This window comes from Chiloscyllium plagiosum, chromosome 18 (genome assembly GCF_004010195.1).
Source record: "Chiloscyllium plagiosum isolate BGI_BamShark_2017 chromosome 18, ASM401019v2, whole genome shotgun sequence".
Classification (NCBI taxonomy): domain Eukaryota; kingdom Metazoa; phylum Chordata; class Chondrichthyes; order Orectolobiformes; family Hemiscylliidae; genus Chiloscyllium; species Chiloscyllium plagiosum.
Window position 1 is genome coordinate 67047101 of NC_057727.1, and position 27439 is coordinate 67074539.

General features: G+C 45.1%; 1 protein-coding gene across 1 annotated transcript in view; it reads right to left on the reverse strand.

The window, feature by feature from the left end:
* grip2b (glutamate receptor interacting protein 2b) overlaps positions 1–27439 on the reverse strand; it is a 313063-nt gene that overhangs the window by 23052 nt on the left and 262572 nt on the right. Inside the window, exons 11-17 of the mRNA XM_043708656.1 lie at positions 26898–27050; positions 17969–18155; positions 11800–11945; positions 9656–9736; positions 5615–5684; positions 1768–1913; positions 449–593 (exon numbers count right to left, since the gene is read on the reverse strand). Coding sequence (XP_043564591.1) covers positions 449–593; positions 1768–1913; positions 5615–5684; positions 9656–9736; positions 11800–11945; positions 17969–18155; positions 26898–27050 — 928 coding nt within the window. The remainder of the gene's footprint in view (positions 1–448; positions 594–1767; positions 1914–5614; positions 5685–9655; positions 9737–11799; positions 11946–17968; positions 18156–26897; positions 27051–27439) is intronic.

Here is a 27439-nt window from a genome sequence, read left to right on the forward strand (position 1 = left end):
TGATGCTCCAGTTTCCTCTCACAGTCCAAAGATGCACAGGGGGTTAAGTGGATTGGCCAGGCTAAATTGCCTCACCGTATCCAGAGATGAGCAGGCTACATGGGTTAGCCATGGAAAATGCAGGGTTACAGGGATGGGGTGGGTCTAGGTGGGATGCTCTTTAGATGGTCAGTGTGGGCTCAATGGGCCAAACGGCCTACTTCCAGACTTCTATGAAATGCCAGCAGAACACTGACGGGAAAACTTTAGCTGGGCCCTTCAGAAGCGAAGCTTCCCACTTTATTCGGGTTGGGGCTGTTTAACGGCCGCTCCATTCGCAGGGAATCCACAAGCCTATTTTGCCGTGAACCCTGAAATGTACTCTGCTTCCAGCCTGTGCAGTAACTAACTCAGATCGCAATCATCTGTTACCCACTACCACTTGCGGAGTCTTACTGTGGATTTTTACCTTTCGGCCAGGCCTTTCTTGGTGAGGGCACTGATCACGATGGGGTCGAAAGGTTCCTCAGTCCCAGAAATGGTGATTCCCAATGGTCCACCGTACCTCTTCAGTTCCACTGTGTATATTATGGCACCGGTACTTTCCTGTTCATCTGATGCAGGCAGATGATTTAAAACGTAACGAGACAGAAAAGCAGAGTGGTTATTGGACAAAGGAAAGACCATGGGAGAGCCAAACACAAGAAGCAGTACCTGGCATTTAAATGGTCTTTGGATAGACATATGGATGAAAATGAACTAGTGTAGGTTAGATGGGCTTCTGGCGTGGTCAATGCAACATCGAGGGCTGAACGGCCTGTACTGTGCTGTAAAACTCTATGTTCACTGGAACTCACAGTGTTCTGGGTAACCAGTTCAAGCCATACAAGTTAATTAAACAGAATCAATATGAATTTTGGTTCGGAGTTCCTGTTAGTTCACTACTTGCACTTATTTAAAGCCCGCAACACTAATCTATTAAGAAATGGAAACAAGTAGAGCCGGAGAAACTCAGCAGGTCTGGCAGCATTGAGTTCAGTGACCTTTTGTCAGAACAGGAGGTTTGTCTCTGCACTTTGAGTCATATCGGCTGGTCACCAGAGAGAGCTTTCCTCAACAATTAACCCGTGCTGTACCTGCCCTTAGAGAGTTTAGATGGAGCAGTTCAGAAGAAGCTTTATTCTGTATCTAACTCTAACAGAGTATTCAATGGTGACAGAGTCGATGATGCTTTAATTTCATTTAAAAGAGTAGAGAAAGCTTTAGTTTCCTTTCAAAGAGTACAGGAGCTTTACTCTGTATCTGACCCTGTGTTGTACCTGTCCTGGGAGTATTCGATGGGGAGAGTGCAAAGGGAGCTTTACTCTGTATCTAGCCCTGTGCTGTACTTGGCCTGGGTATGTTTGATAAGGACCAAGGCACTTCACATTCAGTTTAACAGGGTAGAGCGAGCTTTATTCTGTAAGTAACCCCATACTGTCCCTGTCCTGGGACTGTTTGACGTGGACAGTGTAGAAGGAGCTCTACTCTGTACCTAACCCCATATTCTTCCTGTCCTGGAGTGGACAGTGTAGTGGGAGCTTGACTCTGTATCTAATACCATGCCGTACTTTACGTGGAGGAATTGATTGGAAATGAATTAAGTATTTTGTTACCGCTGCTGTACACCTTTAGCTCATAAAGATAAGCTCATCCCTCCTGAGGATCTGTTTTTGTAAGAACAACCCTGTCAGAGATGTGCAACCTGGTCACGGTTGAAAGAGAGTGTTCTCTGTGCATGCTCAGTACCTGAGTTGTCCTCATCCTTTCGAATCTTCAGCTTGACTAGTTCGTCACACTGCTGCAGGATTTGCACAGCGTCCTCCATCGAGCAGTTCTCAAGTCGGATGTTATCAATGGCTAAGAGTTTGTCCCCAGGTTCCAGAGTCCCAGTTCTAAAGAGAGAGGGATAGAGTGGCTGAGAATACCAGGCTGCAGAGCTGTGACACAAAGACAGAACAGCTTCCAGTATCCAGAGGCTGGAATCCTGCTGCTAAACTGCATGTCCATTGCACTACGAGTTCCTCTTTCTCTTTATGTCTTCAGTACGTTGAAATTAAAGCTGATCTTCAGATCTCTGACTATTGCAATCTTTTGCAAGGTCTCTTGGAACATGATGGGAATCCCCATTCTGCCTGTGTGTTCTGGTACAGTGTCAGCTGGGATTCTTGTTTCTGAGCCACATGTGAATCCCACTGAAGCACCAAGAAACCAGCTTTACACACAACGTGGAAGAAAGCATAAATGGTGCTGCCTTGCAACGGGACCGCAGCTGCCTCCCTGGGTGGTAACAAAAGACTGCATGGCCTTATTTGGAAGATAAGCGGAGGGGTTATCCTCAGTGCCCTGGCCCAATACTCCTCAATCAACATCACAAAGACAGTCATTGACACAATGGGAAATTCTTGTGCACATACTGACTGCTGCAGTTCAACAGCATCTCCAAAAGTCCTCCATCAGCTGTGGATTAAGGGGCCTGGCGGTCCAATTAAAAAAAAGCAAGGCTTTCTGTACATTTACAAACAACAGAAATTTAAAACCCAAAGGTCAGGTCTTCTCATTGTTGTCCCATGATTTGATCTTATCTCTGCCCATTCTTTCAATCCCAAAATGGTTCTGACCTTTGACTCTGCATCTTCGTATCTCCGTTAACAAAGAAAACAAAATAGCACCTCAGACGCTATCACACACCAACGTACAAAAGGTTTATGGTCATCTGAACACTACAAATATTTCACTGTTAAATCAACTGCCAATGAACAGCTTCATTTATCTGTATGGAGTGCCAGATTGCCACGGTAACAACCTGGAGAAATCAAAGTGTCTTCATTAAGGGATGGGAAAAATTGAATTGGCCTCGAGCAGAGTCAGTCTGAGCATAAATTCAATCTAACTAAATGAGGAAGTAACGATTGAGGCTGTCTTTTCCTTTGTGACGTGTCTCACTTAGCTTAACTCAGGAAAGACAGATGGAAAACTGGGGACAATTTTGCACAGGTTAGAAGGTTCAGGAAGGACCTTTTCACTAACTCAGGGTGTCTAAAAAGAACCTTACTGCTAATTAAGTATTTTTGGAAGAGTCCCTGTTGTAATATAGGAAAAGCTTCCTCAAACTGCAGTGTGATTAACGACCAGATCATTTTTTAAATGATGTGAGGGCTGATGGGGCTTCACTTAACATTTGTTTAAAATTCTGTTTCAAACTCTAAGGAGCACAGATTTAAAAGTGCCCGAATAGACACAACTCACAACGTCTCTAAAATAAAACAAAGAACAGCTGGAGATCTGAAACAAAGACAGAAATCGCTGGAGAAACTCAGCAGGTCTGGTTGCATCTGTCGAGGGAAAGCACAGTTAGCGTTTCCAAGTCCGGTGACTGATTTCGGTTCCTGTTCCACAATGTCTCTAACCTGGGGACACTGGCGAAAGAAGGGATTGTGGAAAACCAATTCAAACGTAGCTCCGTCACACAGAAAGTGGTGAAACTAAGGCAAGGACTGGCCAAAGGAAAAAGAAAGACACATTTATATAATGCCTTTCTCAAAGTACTTTTTAGCCAATTCATTACTTTTGAAGTATAGGAAATGTGGCAGTCAACTTGTCCACAGCAAGATCCCAAAAGCATTAAAGTGACCATGACGACTGATAATCTGATTTATTGTGATGTTGACTGAAGGATATATATCGACCAGGACACTCGAAATAACTCTCTTCGAAACAACTTCCTACTCTTCTTCCTCGGATCTGCTACAGATAAGAAAGGGCTTGGTTTCATGTCTCACCTGAAATACAGGACCTTCAACATTTCAGCATCCCCTCTGTACTGTGCTGGACTATTATGCTCATGCCCTTGGCTGGGACCTGAACCCACAAACATGGGCCTGACAGACAAGAGTGCTGCCAAATGAGCCACATATCTACTCACAACCGGGAGCAGTCTCAGTAAATTTAACACACCATGGAATAAGGCTTGTTTAGCACAGGATGCTTGCAATTCTGAACATACTCAAATGGTTTGCAATGACCTTTACTGATCCTGCACATTCCTCTAACCCTCAGTTTTCTATTTTCTGAGAGTCAGAAGCTGTAATTACTTTACTGATTACACAGAAATCTATCCTTCCCACACACTTTGTGATTAGATTAGATTAGATTCTCTACAGTGTGGAAACAGGCCCTTTGGCCCAACAAGTCCACCCCGACCCTCCATCGAGTAACCCACCCACACCCATTTCCCTACCCTGTAATTACCCCTAACTAATACACATGGGCAATTTAGCATGGCCAGTTCTCCTAACCTGCACATCTTTGGACTGTAGGAAGAAACCGGAGCACCCGGAGGAAACCCACACAGACACGGGGAGAATGTGCAAACTCCACACAGAAATTGAACCCGGGTCCCTGGCGCTGTGAGGCAGCAGTGCTAACCCCTGAGCCACTGTGCTGCCCATGTCCAGTACACCTAGCTTCCTTGTTGGCTGGAGGTTCACTGATAACTTACAAGAGGCTCTCACTCGAACCCCCCAGTTGGTATAAGCTCTCCTGTTCCATACCAGTTGATTCTGAGCTAACTACTGCCAGACATGCAGGTAACGGCAGAGCTATAGCTAAGCCTAGTGCCTGCTGGGCCTAGCGTGGGAACGTGAGCCCACAGCCATGTTCCAAGTCGTCCCTTGGCAGCTTCTGCTGGAAAATCCATGCCCATGAATGGTGACTGATTGCAGGACTGGGCTGAGTCTTTGATGCTTTCAAATACTTTCCTCACCCTGGCTTCTCCAGCTTAAATATCTGTGCTCGGGAGAGGGCAGAAACACCCTTTAAGAGGCACCCTTCGTTAACCAGGGAAATTCCAAGGTGGGGGGACAGCAGGAAGGGAATATTACCGAGGAAACATCGTTGGAAAGAGAGGAAGGGTGCACAAGGCGAAGGCTCAATGGTGTCATGTTCAGCACCATATCGTGGGCCGAAGGGCCCACTCCAATGCTGTACTGTTCTGCATTATAGATGTGAACGTGTGAATGAAGTGTGTATCATTCAGGTCCAGCACCCTGATAGAGAAGCTGGAGGGTGGGGTGGAGCAAGGAGGGCAACAGGATTGTCAGGTTGGAGCCTGTCTTCACCTTCCGTAGCTCAACCTCAGTGTGGAGTCACACACAGGCTCACTCAGGATTTGGGAGTCAGTGCTGAGATCACTATGTGAGGTCTAGCCTACTCTGCTTTGAGGGGATCGCAGTTGGGTCAACTTGTTGAACCACAATGGAGTGCCTTGCTGGGAGCTCCGCAGGTTAAGAGTTAACCAGGTAACTGGGAGACCAGAGTCACCTGTAAGCCCAGATTAGGTCCCAACGACTGGCTATCAGTGCTGTGACAGTCGCACATTCCTCTACTCCTGAGTTTTCGGAGAGTCAGACGCTGTAATTCCTTTACTGGTTACACCCACATCTATCCCGAATAGTCATACACTCTTCAAAAAGATGCCCGAATATGCCTGGTGAAACTGGAACATTAATATATTGCCCAATCCAGCCAGGAGAACCGCTTACTCTCCCACATTGTTGGACCAAACACATGCAGCAGTTTCCAAGCAGATACCTACCGGTGTGCTACACTACCCTTTTTAATATCGGAGATAATCAGTGGATCCCCAGGCTTCCGGCTGACAGCTGCTGAATGGAAAAACATTGCATGAATCAATCAAGCCAAAAGACCTTCTTATATGCACTGAATAAGCACACTCTGCAAACACATTAACTTTGTGGACAAATACCACAGCCAGTACGACCAGCTAATCCCAGAGATGCTAGGGAACAGAAGACTACCGGCCAATGTCTTTACTAAACACCATGGAATCTTTCACATACACCGGTCCAGAAGACAGGAGCCCCTTTTGGAAAGATCTCCCAAAAGGTGGTACAGCAGACAGCACAGGGTACCCTCAGGAACCGTGGGGCAGCAGGGCATAGTAACCGGCGTGAAAATCCAACCCAGTCAACTTCCACATAGCAAGGTCCCATCATTCAGCCACTGGAGAGGGGAAGCATGCTCCAAAAGATCAGGGGCCAGTGTGTGAAAATGCTTTAGGGAAATATAACACCTCTTGGGCATGAGGGACAACCAGTTTGTGAAGACGGGACCAACAAACGGAAACAAGGGGGGAAAGAGTGAAGGCGGCTGCAGATTCTGAAGCAGTGGTGTGTGGTCCATCAGCTGTAAAGCCCCTGCTGGGAACACCTTATTCAGAGAGAGCTGCAGAAACCTAGAGGTACAGTCAGAAGGATGTTGGAAAAGGTGGTACAGCAGACAGCACAGGGTACCCTCAGGAACCGTGGGGCAGCAGGGCATAGTAACCGGCGTGAAAATCCAACACAGTCAACTTCCACATAGCAAGGTCCCACCATTCAGCCACTGGAGAGGGGAAGCATGCTCCAAAAGATCAGGGGCCAGTGTGTGAAAATGCTTCAGGGAAATATAACACCTCTTGGGCATGAGGGACAACCAGTTTGTGAAGACGGGACCAACAAATGGAAACAAGGGGGGAAAGAGTGAAGGCGGCTGCAGATTCTGAAGCAGTGGTGTGCGGTCCATCAGCTGTAAAGCCCCTCCTGGGAACACCTTATTCAGAGAGAGCTGCAGAAACCTAGAGGTACAGTCAGAAGGATGTTGGGAAACTTGAAAGGATTCAGGAAAGATTTACAAGGATGTTGCCGGGGTTGGAGGATTCGAGCAATTGGGGGAGGCTGAACAGGCTGGGGGTGTTTTCCCTGGAGCGTCGGAGGCTGAGGGGTGACCTTATAGAGGTTTATAAAATCATGAGGGGCATGGATAGAGTGAATTGGTAAGGTTTTTTTCCCTGGGGTGGGGGCAACTCTTTCATGCAGAGGGTCATGCATGTATGAAATGAACTGCCAGAGGAAGTGGTGGAGACTGGTACAATTATAGCCTATAAAAGGCATATGGACGGGGTTTTGAATAGGAAGGGGACAGAGGGTTATGGGCCAAGTGCTGGCAAATGGAACTGGATTAGGTTGGGATATCTGGTCGGCATGGACGAGTTGGATTGAAGGGTCTGCTTCTGTGCTGTACATCTCTGTGGCTCTATGACTCTACAGACAAAGAGCAAAAGGCTGCAAGGTAGGCAATTAAGGGGCTGGATCTCCCTGCAGAGGTTCAGTTTGGCTGATTGTTTTACAATGGGAACAGCACGTGCACCCCCCCCCCCCCCCCCACCCCCTTACCATTTGGTTCAAAATTGCTATCATTCAACTCACAAAACCTGCCTCGCTATGCAAGGCACGCTGAGCGGCTGTTTGTCCACAGCTCTCCCCAAAAACACAATCATTCCCCTGTCATAATTTAGCAGAGCACCTGAAAGCCCTCATTACCTGGATCTTGCATCGACCAGTTCACCGAGACACTCAGCAGAAACATCTACGACTTTTGACTGATTACAGGGTGAGGGTAAACTCAGACCTCCCTGTGTCCACCCACGTTATTTCCATACAGAGAAAAGCTACACACCGGAACTTTCTTTCTTGGGTCTAAGTTTGGACGTTTGATCGATTGGAGGGGCTGAGTATGTCTCCTTGGAGTAAAGCAGGCTGAGAGGAGATTTAACCGAGAGGTACGATATCGTGAGATGTCTGCACAAGGATCTTGGGGAGATACTGTTCCCAAGGGTGAAAAGATCAAGATCTGAGGGGGCAGATTTTAGTAACTGGCAGAACAGGCAATATCGATAGAATGAGAAATCCTTCCAGCAGCAAGTGGTGAGGACCTGGAATGCAGAGATCCGAGGAAGTAAGTTCAATCGAGGTACGCGATATGGAAATTATCACCTGAAAAGGAAGAATGTGCAGGGCTCAGGGGCGAAGGTCAATGCAGATCCAAACTGGTCAGTGAGACAGAAACCATGACAATTTCCGTTGTGAACAGAGTTGATTAACTACCCAGTCTCCCAGCTCCTTCCAAACATAAATTCCACCTGATCCTCCTTCATAGATTTTTTTAATATATTGTTCAGGTATGTTAGGGCACTTATCTGGAGCAGGTAGAACTTGAACGTTGGCCTCCTGCCTCAGAGGTAAAGACATTATCACGGTGTGACAAACTATACACACACACACACACACACGCACACACACACTCCCCTTGATCAAGAAGGGCTTTTGCCCGAAACATCGATTCTCCTGCTCCTCGGATGCTCCCTGACCTGTTGTGCTTTTCTAGCGCCATACTCTCAACTAATTACCCAATTAACCCAATCACCTCCTTAATGTCTCACTTTATTAATGGAGAAGACTGAGGCCTGGCACTAAGTGCACTTCTCCTTCAGAGAGACAGCGCATGCATGATGGGCAGAACTGCCTCATTCAGCGCTGCACTCATTCTATGACACAGGTTGTGGGGGGGGGGGGGGGGGAATGGTGGAAGATTGAGAGGGGGGGGTGGCTACAGCATTGTTGAAACGGAGTGGTGAGAAACACTGTGTTTTAGGCAGCGGATGTGAAGACTCAGGACGCTGGGGATGTGGAGATACACAGACTTGGCGATGGTTAAAGTGTGTGCTCTGAGCCTAAAACTGAGCAGGATATCTTAAGTTTGTTATGGCTCGGTTCAGTCTGATTAGATATTTGGCAACGGCGATGGAACCAGAGGCTATGAATTTCTTTGAAACCATTTCTGCTCCCTCAGTGTAAGTCTTCCAGCCTCCTATTGTCTACCCTCAGTGTAGGTTGGCAAGCAAATCCACATTTTTTGCTTGCAATTCGGTGAATATTCAGTGAAGTTACAATAGTGAAGCAGGTTGAAGATATCCATAGTCTGCAAGAACAATCACGGTTGCAGTCATTTTGATGTCCAGCTGGAGCTTTGGGCTAGTTAGCATCCTACACAATGTATCTAGGGTTGAGATTCATCATTAGCCTCCTGCACCCAGCCCATTGCCGGGAGGTAACAGAACTGGGGGTCAAGAGGGAAGCACTTGGTTAAGTGCGGCTCCCTTTGTCATACCGATGTTGGGCTCGAAAAGTGCTGGAGGCAGCTTTGGAAATGTACGCCATTCAGCAACACAATTTCCAGGCTGCCATGATGTTTATCTTTTTATCAGTGGGTCAGGGGTCAGTTGAGGATTCCATTCCGAGCAGCCTGTAATTCGGAATGCACCCAGGGGGGAAGAGAGAGAGAAAAAGAGAGAGAGAGAGAGGGAGAGACAGACAGAGGGAGAGAGAGAGAGGCTGGGGTTTACACAATACGTTTCACATCCATGGGATATTCCAGAGCACTTCACAGCCCTTTTGTGGTAATGTGGGGAAATGAAACAGGCAATTTCTACACAACAGCTTCCACAAAACAACCACGAAAACAGATGACTGGATGATCTGTTTTTCGGTGGAGGGATGAACGTGAATCCACCTGATGATGGAGTCAGGGCCTGGGTTTAACATCTTAACAAGAAACAGCAACTCCACCATGCAGCATTCCTAGAGGCAACTGAACGACCCTTCCAGCATCGGCATTGCTCACTTTCCCCTCAGCGTCAAGGACACAAATTGACTAACAAATTTACTAGAGTCGGGTCTTCTCAGCTTACACATGCCTGTCCGACAAAAGCGAGGTGGTTTTGGAGCAGAGTACTCACAGCTGATGGTAATGCCGAGCTCAACTCCTCTCGTCTTGGGGAGTTTCACATGAAAAGTCCCACTGCTTGGAATGACCGATTCTGAGGAAGAGAAACAAAGAGGGCAGAGGCCACGTAAGTTGTCAGGAGTCGTGACAATGAGGCCGAGAAAATGTGCAGCGTGCTGCGCTTGACCTAAGTTAGTTTCCAGTCGCCCTGCATCTGATGGTTGGAAACGCTCCATGAATACAGAACACAAAATCAAAGAGCTGCGGATGCTGGAAATCGGAAACGGAAACAAAAATTTTAAAATGCTGGAAATGCTCTAGCAGGTGTGGCAGCATCTGAGGAGAGAGAAAGAGAGTCTACATTTCAGACATTTGACCTGAAACTTTGTTTCTTCCTCCACTGGTGCTGCCTGACCTGTTGGGCATTTTCTGTGAATGTTTAACACAGTTGTTTCGCTTTCGTGTAGTTCATTTCTTTAATGCAGTGTCCTTACATCACCTGGCACACTCCTTCTCTAAGATACTGCAGCAGGAGGATGTCAGAGGATGTGTGAAATGTTCCTACACTGGGATCTGAGGCAGCATTTACCTGGGTTTCCACTGTGTCCAGCAGATGGAGCCAAGAATGCTGAAGGAAATTCGGCCTACCTGGCCTGTGCCAGCCCCTCAAAAGAGTTGCCTGGTTCATCCCACATGCCAATCCCCTGGTTTCCCCAAAAGCCTGTAAATTTATTCTTTCTAAGTGATTCCCTTTGAATGATACCTTTCAATCTCCTTCCACCACCCTGCCCAGCAATGTATTCGGTGGGAACATCTCCTCACCGCCCCCTTTGGGTTCATTTGCCAATTTTATTCCAACTCCAATGCAGTCCTTGCCTGGTCCATCCTTCACGCGACTCCAGAACCATAGCAACATAGGTAACTCTTCACTTCCCTCCTGTGAATTAGGGCTGGGAAAGAATCGCTGGCCTACCCAGTGATGCTTACATCCCCTGGACGAAACAATCAACTCTCTACTGTAGGGATCTAACACTTGCAGTTAGGCTCACACATGAAGGACAGCTACTCTCCTAAAGTGCCAGAGAAGTCTACCAACTTCCCATCCAGCAAGTGGCAGTGGCCTTCGGGAACCCACCAGGATTGTCCTCATGTCTTCAGGTACTGCTGCAAGCAAACCAGGCCAGAAATTAAAACAAAACACAGCATCACTAAACGAGAAGTTGTTTTTGGTTAACATGCTCTTTGGATGGTTTTGTCAATTGGATGTAGAAGTAGCAAAGACGGAGAAGGAAGGCTGTTTGACGGGATGGAGTTATTGGGAGAAAAGAGGCCTGTCAGGAAATCTCCATGGAGATGTTCAACCAGAGCTGGCTACTGCTGAGAGCAGCGAATGGATGAAGACACAAATGGGAGGGGGGTAATCCTCTTCAGAGGGTCAGTGTGGATTCAATGGGCCAAATCGCCAGCTTCCCCACACCATAGGGATTCTATGGACAGTGCCACTCACTTGACCTCTCAACATCATCTGTGGGCACATTGATATTGGTCGACATAGTCCATCTGGCACCTTTACATACACAAGAGCCAAACTTCCAATCTCAACTCTGACAGAAGTATTCTCGCTTTTAGCCTTTCTAGACCAGGACACATTCTGGATTATGCCAGATTCTGAGCCTGATCAGGAAACAGGTCAAGTCACTGGCAACTTTGCAATGTCAGGAGCAAGAAACCTATTAATCACTTAAAATTCCCATCCAGTGTGGATAGCTCTGATTGCTGATCATGAACAATCCCACTGCTCTTATCCATGATTTATCTCATGAATAAATCAAGGAGAAAGGACAGCACTTTTGCAAATACATTATGAGTCCCAAACAGAGCCCAAAATATAAGCTCAGAGAGCCCTCGGTCAGTTGAGCCTAGCTGGCATGATTGGCAGAGCCCAAGGTAACTAAAGGCATCAGGCCTCTCATCCACAGTAGACATAGTTTCAATGCAATACCCCCATATTGCCGGTCCCAGTTTATCACCACCTTTAGTTACTGCTCTATAGTTAGTGCCAGCTGCCCACGGCCAGCCACGTATGATCTGCCTGATGGGAATTCCATTTAAAGGTCTTCACTCGTGCCTCACACACTACTCCCAGCTACCACATACCTGCCACATCGAACTCTATCTCCAAGGTTACTTTGTTGGAGAGAGCCGCATCTCGTAACAGCTGGTTGGCCTCCTCTAGGGTCCCGTCTTCAGTTGGCACGCCGTTAATGGAGAGCACCCGATCGCCCACCTGCACAAGTCCACATCTGAACCCAGAAAGTACCAGTTGAAAATTGTTTGGGAAGAGAAAAGTAACAGAGAAAAGTGATACACAACGGTAGTATGTTACCCATGAGTAAGAATCTGCAGCCCTCCACCGAGCAGCTTAGAAACCATGTATTCTTGTCTTTTACATAAATTTAGAAACTGTCTCTACAATAAATGAATAAACCTTTGATAGGTCAGTGAAGAAAGAACTTGCATTTAAACAGCATCTTCCTTGACTTCAGGATGACCTATATCCTTGTACAACCTATTAAGCACTTTTCAAGCGATACCCTATTTGGAATGTAGGAAACGTAGATGTATGAACAGCAAGATCCCACAAACAGCAATGAAATAAATTACCAGGTAATCTATTTTATTTATTTTATTGTTGAAGGTCAAACCGTGGCTTTAGAACTCCCCAGCTCTCCCAACTCGTGATGCTTTTCCAGTCTATCCCATATTGCTCAAACTGACTGGCTAACCCACCTGAGAGCACATTTAGGTTTCACTCGAGTTGGTGTGGCTGGATAAAGGCCAGTCCGGCTAAGGACAGCATGTTTCCATCTCTGAGGGAACTGCGCAAATTACCTTCATGATCTCTTTTGCAGATGCCAGCTCATAGTTATAAATTGGTTTTAATAGAAATCAGGTCCTGAAACTGAAACAGTGTCATTTGAACCTATGCTTTCTGAAATCATAGTTCAGTACTCGAGCTTGCTGAACAAGGGGAAAATCTTGCATTTCAGAGAACCCCTACAGTGTGGGGATTGGCCCAATAGGTCTACACCAACCCTCTGAAGAGTAACCCATCCAGACCCACTCCCCTACCCTATATTTACCCCTACTTTACCTACATATCCCTCAACACTGTGGGCAATTTATCATGGCCAATCCACCCTGCACATCTTTGGACTGTGGGAGGAAACTCAGGCAGGCACGGGGAGAATGTGCAAACTTCACACAGACGGTTGCCCAAGGCTGGAATCGAACCCAGGTCCCTGGCGCTGTGAGGCAGCAGTGCTAACCACTTAGCCACTGTGCCGCCCTTTTTGAAGGAACAATATAATCTCATGCTGTGCCAAAGAGAATTATAGCCCACTAAATACCTGCATCTCATTTCAAGTCATTGCTGCAATACTAGCCATTCTACAAAGTGATAATCACCAGATATGCTGTCTTAAGGTGTTGTTATAGGATTAAAAAAGTACTCAAGAATTTTTGCTGCATTTCTTTAAAGTCATGCTGTGCAACATTCCCTCTAATGTATCTTTGTAATGGCAGTCTGTTTTTGTAGCATTGTGTGGTTCCTTTAAGATTGCTGCACAGCTAAATGCACACACGCTTAAAGGGAACATTGCTTGTACTATATGAAGCTTCTCTCTTCACTGTGCCATCCAGTTCAGATTGCTGTAAAGCTGTGCACTCTGCAGGAATATTAAACACCAGAATTAGGAGGAGGAGGCATTTGCCCCGTGAGCTCACTGTCATTCATGACCAATCTGACTCTGACCTTAGCTCCAACTACCTGTCTCTACCCTCATATCCCTTGACTCTCTCGATCAATAAAACAAAAAAGGGTTGATCGAACTCCGCTTGAATAAATTTGATCTCCCAGTTCCTACCGCTTTCTGGGGAAGAGATTGTCACAGATCAACAGTGCCGAGGAAAGAAAAGAGTTCACCTCACCTCAACCACAAATGGGAATATTCTAATTATGAAACTGTGTTCCCTAACTGTCGACCCTCCCAAAAGGGGAAACATCCTCTCAGCGCCTGCCCTTAGGGCCATAAAGGGCTCAGTAAGATCAGTTCTATTTCTTCTACACGCAACCATGTATAAGCTCACCATACGCTAATCCCTTCACGCAATCAGTTGAGTGAATCTTCTCTGAACTGCTTCGAACATAATTGTACCTATTCTTAAGGTAAAAGACAAAAACTATGCACCATGCTCCTGATGTGTTCTCAGCAAGACCCTATACAGCACTAATTCCCAACATTTATATTTGGTTCCCTTTCAGTAAGCACCAACATTTCCTTTGCCTTTTACGTTACTTGCTGCACCTGCACGCTAACATTTTGCAACTCATGGACCAGGACACGCAGATGTTTTTGTCCCATAGATTTCTGCAGACTCTCCCCCTCCACTTAAATCCTGCTCTTCCACTCTGCTTGCTAAAAAGTGTCTAAGTTCACATTTTCTCCCATTATATTCCAACACTTTCCCCAATTGCTTAATCTATTGTACAACTTACATTCCTAGCTGTCTTGGTGTCATTCGCAAATTTAGCAACCATACATTCAATCCCTTCATACACATCATTGACATAGATTGTAAACAGTTCAGCTGCCAGCACTGATCCTTGTGGCACTCCATTAGTTACACTTTGCCAACCCAATTATCGCTCCTGTTTCCTTTCTGTCAGCTAACCGAGCCTCCAGCCTTGCTAATATATTAGCTCCTACAATATGCTCTTACTTTGTGCAGCAGCCTTTGTGGTCGCATCTTACTAACTACCTTTTGAAAGCCCAAGTAAACAACATTCCAAGGTTCCCCTTTATCCATCTTGCTTGATACTTCCGCAAAGAACCTGCTAGTTAATTAGTTAAATATGCCTTCCTTTTCACAAATACATGTGAATTTGCCTGATATAGTTTTACAAATGTCTGCTACTATCTTCTTAACAGTAGATTCTAGTTTTGGATGTAGGTTTGCTCACTGAGCTGGAAGGTTCACTTCCAGACGTTTCGTCACCCTACTAGGTAACATCTTCAGTGGGCCTCAGGTGAAGCAATACTGAAAATTCCTGCTTTCTATTTATATGTTTGGGTTTCTTTGGGTTGGTGATGTCATTTCCTATGGTGAAGTCACTTTCTGTTCCTTTTCTGAGGGGGTTGTAGATGGGGGTCTAACTTGATGTGTTTATTGATAGAGTTCTGGTTGGAATACCATGCTTCTAGGAATTCTCGTGCGTGTCTTTGTTCGGCTTGTCCTAGGATGGATGTGTTGTCCCAGTCAAAGTGGTGTCCTTCCTTACCTGTATGTAAGGATACTAGTGAGAGTGGGTCATGTCCTTTTGTGGCTAGTTGGTGTTCATGTATCCTGGTGGCTAGTTTTCTGCCTGTTTGTCCAAGGTAGTGTTTGTTAAGTCCTTGCACGGTATTTTGTAAATGACATTAGTTTTGCTCGTTGTCCGTATCGGGTCTTTCAAGTTCATTAGCTGCTGTTTTAGTGTGTTGGTGGGTTTGTGGACTACCATGATGCCAAGGAGTCTGAGTAGTCTGGCAGTCATTTCCAAGATGTCTCTGATGTAGGGGAGAGTGACTAGGGTTTCTGGATGTGTTTTGTCTGCGTGTTTGGGTTTGTTGCTGAGAAATCGGCGGACTGTGTTCAGTGGGTACCCATTCTTTTTGAATACACGGTATAGGTGATTTTCCTCTGCTGTGCGTAGTTCCTCTGTGCTGAAGCATGTGTTGGCTCATTAAAATGATGTTTGGATGCAGCTTCGTTTGTGGATGTTGGGATGATTGCAATATTTGGTCCGTATGTGTTGTTTTCCTGTAAATGCTGGTTTGAAGTTCCCCATTGGCTGTTTGGAGATTCAAACTAGCGTGTACAGGAAAACAACACATACGGATCAAATATTAAACTACAGAAGTAATCATCCCAACATCCACAAACGAAGCTGCATCAGGACATTATTTCAATGAGCCAACGCACACTGCAGCACAGAGGAACTACGCAGAGCAGAGGAGAATCACCTAGACAGTGTATTCAAAAAGAATGGGTACCCAATGAACACAAACTGCTGATTTCTCAGCAATAAACCCAAACAAGCAGACAAAACACGTCCAGAAACCCTAGCCGCTCTCCCCTACATTAAAGACATCTCAGAAATGACTGCCAGACTACTCAGACCCCTAGGCATCATGGTCGCCCACAAACCTACCAACACACTAAAACAGCAGCTAATGAACTTGAAAGACCCTATACAGACAACGAGCAAAACTAATGTCATTTACAAAATACCGTGCAAGGACTGTAACAAACACTACATTGGACAAACAGGCAGAAAACTAGCCACCAGGATGCATGAACACTAACTAGCCACAAAAAGACATGACCCTCTCTCACTAGTATCCTTACATACAGATGAGGAAGGACACCACTTTGACTGGGACAACATATCCATCCTGGGACAAGCCAAACAAAGACACACACGAAAATTCCTAGAAGCACGGCTTTCCAACCGGAACTCTATCAACAAACACATTGAGTTAGACCCCATCTACCACCCCCTGAGAAAAGGAAGTGCCTTCACCACAGGAAATAACATCACCACAGTAAATGACATCACCAACCCAAAGACGCCCAAACATTTAAATAGAAAGCAGGAATTTTCAGCATTGCTTCGCCTGAGGCCCACTGAAGATGTTACCTAGTAGGGTAACAAAACGTCTGGAAATAAACCTTCCAGCTCTGCGAGCAAACCTACACCCAAAACTAGAATCTACTGTTAAACCTAGGGAATTTTGGAAGTTTGCAACTAATCCATCTAATATCTCTGCAGCCATTTCTTTGTAAGACTCTGGGATGCAGGTAGTCACCTCCAGGGAACTTGTCAGATTTTAGAATGTATAATTTTCCCAGTGACTCCGATCGTTTCAGGTTCTTCCTTCCCCTTTTGTGTCTTAATTTTCCAGAATTTTTGGGATGACTTTTGTCTCTTCCGGTGGGAAGACAAATTCAAAATGACTTCCCAACGCTGTCATCCTTCCCTTGTGTGCCATGATTAACTCTATAGTCTCACTCACTACAGGGTCGATGCTCACTTTAGTCACTTGCAGAAAATCTCTCTCACTGGTTTTGTGTTTTTAACTATCATTCTCTAATTTCTCCCTCCTTATTATTGTTGGATTCCAAAATATGCCAATCTTCTGATGTACCACTATAGTACAAATATTGTACTTTATTGTCTTCCAACTTGATATGACGCTTAACTTCCAGAGTTAGTCAGGGGTTGCACATCCATCTCACAGTGTCTTTCTTTCTTGCATCCTCCTGTAAGGGAAGATGAGGTCCTTGTTCGAAAGGCTCATCTGAGAGATGGCACCTTCACTCTTACAGCATTCCCTCAATGCTGCACTGGGAGTGGTCAGCCTGGGCACCAGCCTGCGCCAACCCCAGGACAACATCCAATGAAATAACCTGGGCACCAGCACTCCCACGCTGAAACAATACACGGTCAGGTTCCAATAGTAGACCCTCCTGTGTGGCGTGGCATTAAGTCCATAATCTCTTGTTCGGGATTGCAGTCAGCCGTCGTTTGGAATGAATAATCGGAAATAATGTGAGTGTGTCATGTAGCTGCAACTCAATGCAAGCTGCTGATGCTACATGGTCCCTTCAATGCCAGGTAGTAATTTTACTCAATCTGCAAATGAATCATAATGGAAAATATATAGACTGTTAATCATAATAATTAACACATCTAACTAATTACTGAGCAAATTGGTGTACCTTATTTACTCAACAGCATTTCACTTTGACGGAATTTCCCTGTTGCTGAGTTGGCAACCAAGGCGTGAACAGTACCAGTGAAGCACATGAATATTCTGTCTCATCAGCATCTCCTCACATGGTTTGTTCCTGTGTGCCTCAGTCCCCCCACGGCCTTTCCATCTCCAACTCCTCCTCCAGCCGTATCACCCTCAGAAACCTCTGCACTCTTCCGGGCTCTGGCTTCTACAGCCTCCCAGGTTCAATTGCCCCAAACATTCGAGGCCAGACCTTTAACCCGCTGTGATTCCCTGCCTCACCAGCTTGCTTCCCTTAAAGTGCTCCTTAAAACCTACCTTTCTCACCCATCTCAGAGCTTCTCATTCCAATTCTAATTTGGAATACTGCTCTTTGGAAGGCTCCACCATGTTAAAGGCGCTTAAAGAAATGTAAGCTGCCCTCCTCTAGCCCCATGTTCTCATTAGCGTTTGCCGGACAACAATGTCAAGTGGTGCGTTCTAACCTTTCAGCAGGACTGTCTGGTTCTATAAACCGTACGAGTGGTGGAGACGAGAGGGGTTCGGTGGCAAAGATTCCTCCCTGAAGTTGCAAACCAAATCCATTCAGCGGATCCCCTTTCAGAAAGATTTCCGTTGTCTCCGTGTGGACGATTTGTCCTCCCGGGCCTATTGTGCTCGAAGTCAGTGACACTAGAGGGCAGAAAGAGTAGCACTGAACATCAGTCAGACTCGTGGCTTTGGTAAAACAAGTGCAACAGTTCTTCAGCATTGTCCAGGAGCCCCAGTGAGACTTCATGTCGGGTGCTGAGCAGGGAAGACCCATTCTCAACCAACCCACCACAAAGCCCTCACCTACTAATTTCCCAGCTTTTGCTTTGTTAAGACTTGTCCTTCTCCCTGCCTCTTTCTATCATTATCCCCAAGCCAGGAGCCTGGGAACTGAGGTCTGTACACATGTCTGCTGAATGAAATTGATCATGGATAGATGAGTTCCCAGGGATCCCTGGACTATACAGTTAGTATCAGACCATATTTGGAATACTCTGAGCAGTTTTAGGCCCCGTATCTAAGGAAGAATGTTCTGGCATTGGAGACGCTCCAGAGGAGGCTGACAGGAATGATTGTGGAGATGAAGGGCTTGACATGTGAGGAATGGTTGAGGACTCTGGGTCCGTAGCCGATGGAGTTTAGAAGGATGAGGAGGAATCTGATTGAAACTTAGGAAAACCGAGAGGCCTGGATAGATTGGACATGGAGAAGTTGTTTCCACTAGTAGTACAGACTAGGACCTGAGGGCACAGCCTCAGAGTGAAGGCACATTTCTGTTGATATGAGATGAGGGGGAGTTTCTTCAGCCAGAGGTTGATTAATCTGTGGAACTCAGTGCTGTAGAGTGCTGTGGAGGCCAAGTCATTGAATGTCTTTAAGAAAAGGTTCTTGATTAGTAAGGGGATCAAGGGTTACAGGGAGAAGACAGGCGAATGAGGTTGGGAAATTGGATTGAATGTTGGAGCAGACTCAATGGGCCAAATGGCCTAATTCTGCTCCCATATCCTACGATCTAATCAATGTGACATACTGAGGGAATACTGCACTGTCAAAGGAACCATACTATGGATGAACTGAGTGCAAACAAACCTTATAATTCAGAGAGGAGCGGGGGGGAGAGGGGGCGGGGTGGGGTTCCCCTTACCAGTGTTACTCCACTAGGCAACATCACTGAAAGGCAGGTAATCCCATCTTTATCTTGATGCTGGTGTGGGATCTTGCTGTGTGCAAGCTGGCTGCCTTGTTTCTCCACACCAGAGCATTGGCTACACTTCCCAAAGTATTTCAGTCACCTGTAAAGGACAAGTCTTTCCTGTGTGGCACAAGTGTGTTTTGGTAGCAGTAACGGTGAGCTAAAAAGGCCCTTAAAAACAGCAACCACTAAACCTCATTCCCTCTCTCTCACTCAGCAAAAACTCCAAAGGAACTCTTGATATGGTTGCTCTTTAAGGAAAAAAAACGCTGATTAACTTTAATTTATTTTCTCCACTGATTTAATTTTGTGCTAATGATATTAATGGCTGGGAACAGTCAGTGAACATGGCAGTCAAATTAAAACACACACTTAAACTGACAGGGTCCCTGATGCCTTCCATACATAATGAGTACTGACTGAGGTTATTTTAACTCTCCTTCCTCATCATGATCCAACTGATGGAGATGCACCTTTCCAAACAAATGTGTTTGACAGAAAAGCTCGCAAAATTAATTATAATCCAGTATAAACCGAGACAAAATCTGAATGCTTGCAACGCTGCACTTTTTACATGAGGAAATAGAGTCTGCTTGTTTATAACTGAGGGAGGGTGCAGGCTGCTAAAACTCCAAGGGCATTTTTACAGGAAGTTCAGCCCGAAAGCTGAACACCACTCTTGCTACAACTGACTGCACCCACGCTAACAGCTCAACTAGTCATTCATCACACAGAGGTACGTAGGGATATCACTGACACTTGCTCAGTTGGTGTGGTTGCCTGTGTGTTAATAGTCACCGTGCTTCCAAAAACAATTCACTTTTCAAGCCCTTTGAATCACAGCGCTTTGATGAGCCGACAGGTAAACGTTAAGCATTTCAACATGTTAAATCGACACAAAAAGGCCTCAGTCTATCTAGTTAACTTACAATCTTCCTGGTGGTTGCTGAGCACTTCTGCATTTATCCTGGCAGGATCCTCTGGTTCTATTTATGTCGACAAAGTCAGGCTGATGGTCACGTAATGTGGTCCCCTCAGAATCTTAAAAACTGCAATCATGTCACCTGCCAACCTCCTCTTTGCCAGTCAGAACATGGCCAATTTACTTAATCACTCTTCATAATTGCTGCTCATCAGTTAAGACATTACACAGACTCAACGGGCATCAATTATACACACAATTTGGTGAACTGAACTTCTGAATAGTATAGCACCCTTCTGCTGAATCTAACTGCTAAACTTCAATCTAGAATTGTTCGTTTGCCTTGCTTCCATTTTCACTCCTGTTACTTGGCCAGCCATTTTGTCGTCCTTCGTCCAGCTCCTTGGCAACTAAACATAGCAGTTCATCCCATTTTCCAAACTTGGTGATGATACAGTGAGTTAAAACTAATCCATCATTATGACAAAAACTACGATTCCAAAGTGATAGCGTAATGAGATAAAATATACTGGCTTTGTTTTTCTACAATGCCGTCGTGACTAAACTGGCAGGCTGTTCTAGTAACTGACGGTCAGTCCTCCTAATCTGAAGATGGTGGGTTCAGTTTTCAGTGCTGTATTTGAGGGGGTGCTGCACTGTTGGAGGTGGCTCATCCTTTGGATGAAACTGACAAACTGAGGAAAACTCCTTCTGCCGATGTAGACGGAGGCAATAGATCCCATTGCACTATTTGAATAGGAAAAGGGGAATTCACAGTACACGTCAACAACATTGCTAAATCGTCTAGCACAGCTGGAACAAACAAACTGGTCACTTATGCCAGTTCTGTTTGTGGATGCTTGTGGAGTGCAAACTGGTTGCTACGTTTGCCTCAAGGCAAGAGTAGTACAATCTCAAAACGGATTTCATTGGTTGTGTAGCTTTTGGATTCTTGAAAGACATTGTAAGGTGCCACTTAAATGTAAGTCAGTTGTTTCTCCCTGGGCGTGTGGAAATTGTTGGAACAGGTCTGTGAATGAAAGGTGAAACTCGTGGGACAACTTCTGCTGTTTGAGAAAGAAAGACTTAATTACTTTAATTCCTGTTCAACACAAGGGCATCCCAAAGCTAATGACTTTGGATTTGTAGTCACTGGTATAAAAAAAAGTGGTGACTAATTTGCGCACACCAGAGCCCCAAACACCGCAAGGTGATAATGTCAAAGCAAAGAGTATTAATACACGAACAAATAGATTCAAGAACAGCTTTTTCCCTGCTGACTTTTGAACTGACCTCTCACATGTTAATTCTGATTTGTCTCTGTGCGGCTGTAACACTGCATTCTGCACTCTGTTCCTCTACCCTGATGCACTTTGGATGCAGAGCAAGCAAAACAACACTTTTCACTGTACTTCTGTACATGTGACAACAATAAATCAATCAGTTTTAGTAGCTTCCTTGTTGTACTACAAAATGGTGCCACAGGATGTATTATGTCCATCAGAGAGGGAAAACATAGCTTCGGTTCAACATCTCCATCCAAGAAAGTGTCAACAGTACAGCACTTACTCAACGTCACACTGCACTGGCAGCCAGGATTGAGTAGAAGTGTGACTCATACATGAGCAGTTTTGCATTTTTCCAATCCTTCTCTTCATGCTGGTTTCAATCCCATAGACTCACAAGATGACTTTCTGCTGATTGGCAATAGCCAGGTTCGAATCGAGTTTGTGAGAATTTTTTCATCTCAAAGTAATTGCTTAGCTTCACAGAACACAATGTCATAACTAAAGACTGTGGTCATGTAAGCAGAGCCTGTGGGATAACAACAGTAATTTCATGAACTGTAATAGGATCCCCAGGATTATATCTTCCATTATTAAAATGCTGATGTTAACTGGCAGATTTTACAGCTCAGAAACCTTACCAATTTACTGGGGTAGCGTCACTGTGGCTAATATTGCAAGTGTCAGTTACTGAAGATACAAACTGTCCAACTGAAAATTCTGCTCAACAAACAGCACTTTGCTCTAACAGGAGAGGGAACTGTGTGGTCAAGCCTCACCACCAATTCTGCCAGCTGCTGTGAGCCACATGACTATTCACTTCCCACCTTCTCCTTGTTTCCAGCGGTGAGGAACCTCACTTCACAAAGACCAAGGCAGGACGAAGAACTCCCAAGTCCAACTCATTTCAGGCTCTTCTGGTGCAGTGGTAGTGACCCTGCCTCTGAGCTAAGAGGCCCAGGTTCAAGTACAACCTGGCCCAGATGTGTAATAACATCTCTGAACAGTTTACTCAGAACTTATCTGTAGCCCTACTTTTAGACCAGGAGTTTCACCTGCTCCGGTGGTGTGTTATAACATTACTATGGGTTTTAAAATGCCCATATCCCTCCCTTTAATGAACAAAAATGCAATGTGAATGGTGTAAAGTGTTGGCTCTTCCTTTATATAAGTAATGGCATCATAGGAACTAATAACCTGTCCTTTTGTGGAGCCTATCATAATGTCAGGACATCCCAAAGGATGTCAGACTCAATGCTGTCCTTTGAATTGTATTCTCAGTTATAATACAGCCAATTTGCACACAGCAAGGCCCCAATGAAATAAAGGCCCTGACTGCCCATTTTCAACATCAGTTGAGGGGGCAATTAGTGGACCAGATTTCTGGGACAGTTCCTTTGCACTTCTTCACAGCAGCAGGATTGTTTTCATTCATCCGAGCTGTCCCACAGACTAGTGAGCCAACAGCCTGATCTCATCACACTGACAGAATCAGCCAATTTCCCAAACACTGCCATCACTGTCACTGTCTCTGTCCTGTACCACAGACAGATCAGAACCAAACGTGGTGCCACACGGTCATCAGTTGTCAGGGAGAGATCCAGAAAGTCGTCGACATTGATGTTGGATATTATGAGGTCAGATAGCATGGTCACTTCCTGCTGATCACCAGCCTTCCCATCCTTCAGCTGATGAATCAGTACTCCTCCCTATTGAACACTGCTTGGAGAGACCACTGAGAGTGACAAGCTCACACAATAGGCTCTGGAGAGGGGACTTCAATATCCTTCACCAAGAGTCCCTTAATCTTGGAAGCACTTGTCAAGATTTGAAGAACTTGCCTGTCAGGTTGGGCTTGTGGCCGGTATTTCACTTATCATTCATGGGACATGGGCATCACTGTAGGGCTGGCATTGACCTCAATAAGATAGCGATGAGCTGCCTTCTTCAACGGCTGCAGTCCATGTGGGTTAAGAAGGTAATATTAGCATTGTGACCCAGTAACAGTGAAGGAACTATATAACCCCAAGTCAGGACGGTGCATGTGTTGGAGAGGAACGTTTAGGTGGTGGTTCTCCTACATATCTGCTAACCTTAGAAGTCACAGATTTGGAAGGTGCTGTCAAAGTAGCCCTGGTAGATTGCTGCAATACACATTGTAGACGACATAGTTTTTACAATGACAGGGTCTAGGGAGTGAATGTTGAAGCTGGTGCATTGGGTAACAGTCATGCTGGTTGTTTTGTCCAGAATGGTGTCCAGCGCATTAAGTGTTGCAGGAGCTGTACTTAGCTGGCCATGTAGAGAGCATTCCAGCACACTTCTGATTTGTGCCTTGTAGGTGGTGAACAGGCTTTGGGGAATCACAACTTACCGGAGTAATTCTACTGACTGGAGAATTCCCGGATTCTAACCTGCTCTTAAAACCTGTGCCTTATCCAATGGAAAATGGAATAGATTCAGACCCAACTCAGAAACTCAAAACTGAACATCCATGAGGTGCTGCGGGCCACGGGAATGGCAGAATTGTATTTGAGCACAATGTGTAACCTCACAGCCCAGCAATCCTCCACTCTACCAGTAGCAAGAAGCCTGGAGAGCATTGCTGGTTCAATGAAGGATGCCGTTCAGTGCAATGCTCAATCTAGATGCATGCTACCAACTTGGGGAAGCTGTGGAAGCAGCATGCTACAGATAGATCAAAGCTCTGCAATCCAACCCATTAAGAACAGCGTTGAATAGTTAAATACATCAGGGGAACAGTCAGGTGCACAAACATCCCTATCCTCAATGATGGCACAGCCCAGCACATCAGTGCAAAAGACAAGGCCGAAACATTTGTAACCATCCAACCAGAAGTGCCAAGAGGATCACTGATCTGGGCCTCCAGCAGAGGTGTCCAGCATTACACATACCAATCTTCAGGCAATTTGATTCACACAGCTCGGGACACTGGATACTGCAAAGTCTAGGATCCTTGGTAACTTACCAGTTGCAATGCTGAAGTCACTCCATCTAACCAGTCTATTTTTGAACATCACTATGCCATCAAGTAGTACACAATCATCAAATAATCCATTCCTCAACGTTCAACTTGGGTTCCACCAAGACCGCTGACCTCCAAACCCCATTTTAGCCTTGATCTGAACATGGTCAAAAGATCTGAAGTCCAGAGGTGAGGTGAGAGAGGCACCCTTGAGACTGAGGCAACAATTGGCCCAGTGTGACACCAAGGTGGCCGAGAAACCTCGAGTCAATAGGAATCAGGATAAATACCCTCTGCTGGTCGGAGTCAGAGAAATGTCATAGTTGTTGGACATCAATCAAATGAGTTCCAGGACATCCTTGGCCCAAACATCTTCAGCTATATTATCAATGACCTTTCCTCATCCGGGTCAGGAGTGGGACGCTCAGCGTGCAATCATCAATGTTCAGCACTATTAGCAAACCCTCAACTATTCAAGCAGTTCATGTCCAGGTGCAGTACGACTTAGATGACTTTCAAGCTGAGCTCATACATAGCAAGGAACATCCAAGCCACAGAAAAAAATACTAACCCCTTCCAACCACCAGGATGGCTTACTGCTGCTACTAATCAGTATGTTCATACAGAAAAGGAGGGCAGCCGTAACCTCACTGACCAAGATATTAGAGGTTTTCTGGATCTGCTCTGACTCTGGATTCCAGCCCCAGCTTTCACCCCTCTAGAGAAAAAATTGCTAGTCCTAAGGAATTCCTTTAAATAATTTGAATTTGAAAACAGCAATCAAACCTTTTATTATCCCAAGTTTCCTTTATTCTTGTTAAAACTAGATTCTCTTCATGAATCGTACTTGCTTTTTTGGGGTTTTTCAGTTTTTTTATTTAAAAGAGTCTCCACCTGCTTGCATTTCTGTTTTCAACCATCTCGGTCCAGATTTTCCTATTAACCTTCTACATAAACACAGTATAGTGAATCTGTTCACTCCCTGATCTGTTTATTGAAGTTCGGTACCAGTAATTTGTCCTTGATATCCAGTTACTGGGGTGGTCTAAGAGAATATCCTCACTGGCTGGCCCTAGGTTGTGTTGCCATCTCTTAGACGAACAGTGTCCAGACAGCAATTAATAAGATGTACTATTATTTCCAAAATGCTCTGACTGTAACTGTGATGTGGAGGTGGCAGTGTTGGACTAAAGTGGACAAAATTGAAAATCACGCAACAGCAGGTTATAGTCCAACAGGTTTATTTGGAATTACTAGCTTTTGGAACACTGCTCCATTATCAGGTAGCTGATTAAATAAACCTGTTGGACTGTAACCTGGTGTTGTGTGATTTTTAACTGACTGTAATTGATAAGAGTGCTTATTTGCTTGTTGTCACCATAGCTTTAGTGAGGCTGTTCGTATCATCCCGCTTCCTGTAAGCCTCCCTCACTCCACCTGTCAATGTTGTCTATGCATCCCATTTCCCTTCTGTTTTTACCTTCAAATGTTTGTTTTGATTTATTATTGTGACGTGTCCCTAAGTAAGTGAAAAGTTTTGCATGCAGTACAGGCAGATCATACCATACAAAGATGCAGAGATCAGAGGGTGATTGAGCAGAGCGAGGTATACCAAGTTATGGTTGCAGAGGTTCACTCAGAAGTCTAAAAACAGCGGGAAGAAGCTGTTCCTGAACCTGTTGGTACGTGTGTCTAAGCTTTTGTATCTTCTGCCTGATGGAAGAGATTATAACCGGGGTGGGAAGGGGTCTTCGATAATGGTGATTGCCTTTCTGCCGCATTGAGAAGTGTAGATGGAGTCAGTGGATGGAAGATTAGCTTGTGTGATGGTCTGGGCTGGGTTCACAACTTTCTGTAGTTTCAGGGTGAGACTGTCAAGGCTTAGCATCGAGTAGTCCAGATTTGACTATCTCTCTCTTCTTAACTGTACTTAGTCACCCCTTTGATTTATGAACATTTACTCTTGACCAAACCCATTCATTGTCTTTGTGCCCTTCAGCTAATCCTAGTCAGACACACTTGCTGAAAGTGACCATAAATCAATTTCAACCTAGGTCCGAAACGTTCCCTATCCTTGACACCACCACTGCTTTTGAAGCTTGCAACATATGCCCATCATCCCTGTAGTGTTTTAGCAAACACAGTCACCAGTTATTCAAAGGGGGTTAATGTTGCGGCTGAATTTCAGACAGGTAATCCAAAACAAAACCCTGCAGACAGATTCTGAAACCAAAGCAGAAAATACTGGGAGTACTCAGGAGGTCAAGCAGCATCTGTGGAGAGAGAAACAGTTTCATAACAAAGAAACTGCTTCTGATCAATAATTGCAAATGTAACCTTACTAGATAATAGTAAGCATAAATTAATATTACAAGACATTCGATTGTCATAATTTCAGAGCACTAATGCTCTACATCAATTGAATTATTTTATTTTATTGACTGACAGAAATCAAGAGATGTCATCCTTGAAAGTGAAAGACAATAAAGAGACTCACGTGAACTTTTATACTCTTTCCTTCTCATTCTCCGCCTCATCACAGTTGCTCGCGGGCTCATGGGAAGAATATTGCGCGTCAGCGTGCTTGTGTTCTGGGAGCTGAAACCTGATGTGCCAGATGAAGGAGGAGAACAACTGGCTGGTACTAGAGCTGTGGAAGGTAAGAGAGGCGGAGAGAGAGGGGGGGAGAGAGAGAGAGAGAGTGTCAACTCACAGTCAGGAAGGAAGTCATACAAAAAAAATAGAAACTGGTCTTTCCGAAGGGTTGAATATGGCTACATGCACTGTGCAATGATTTGGGGCTGAAGCAGGGTCGTCAAACCTCCAGTAGTGAGCTAAAATCTCCAAGAACTGAATCCAGGGAACTAACATCACTAACAGTTTGTTCTGCTATTCTCTTTGTACACTTTTGCTTTTTTACTTCCAGAAATAATGGAAATGGAAATGGGAATTAAAACCTGTTTGACTGAAGAGTTGAGATTGATACCATTGGATACAAGGAGTTGGCCCATTTCCTACTTGGACTGTGATGATGCACTT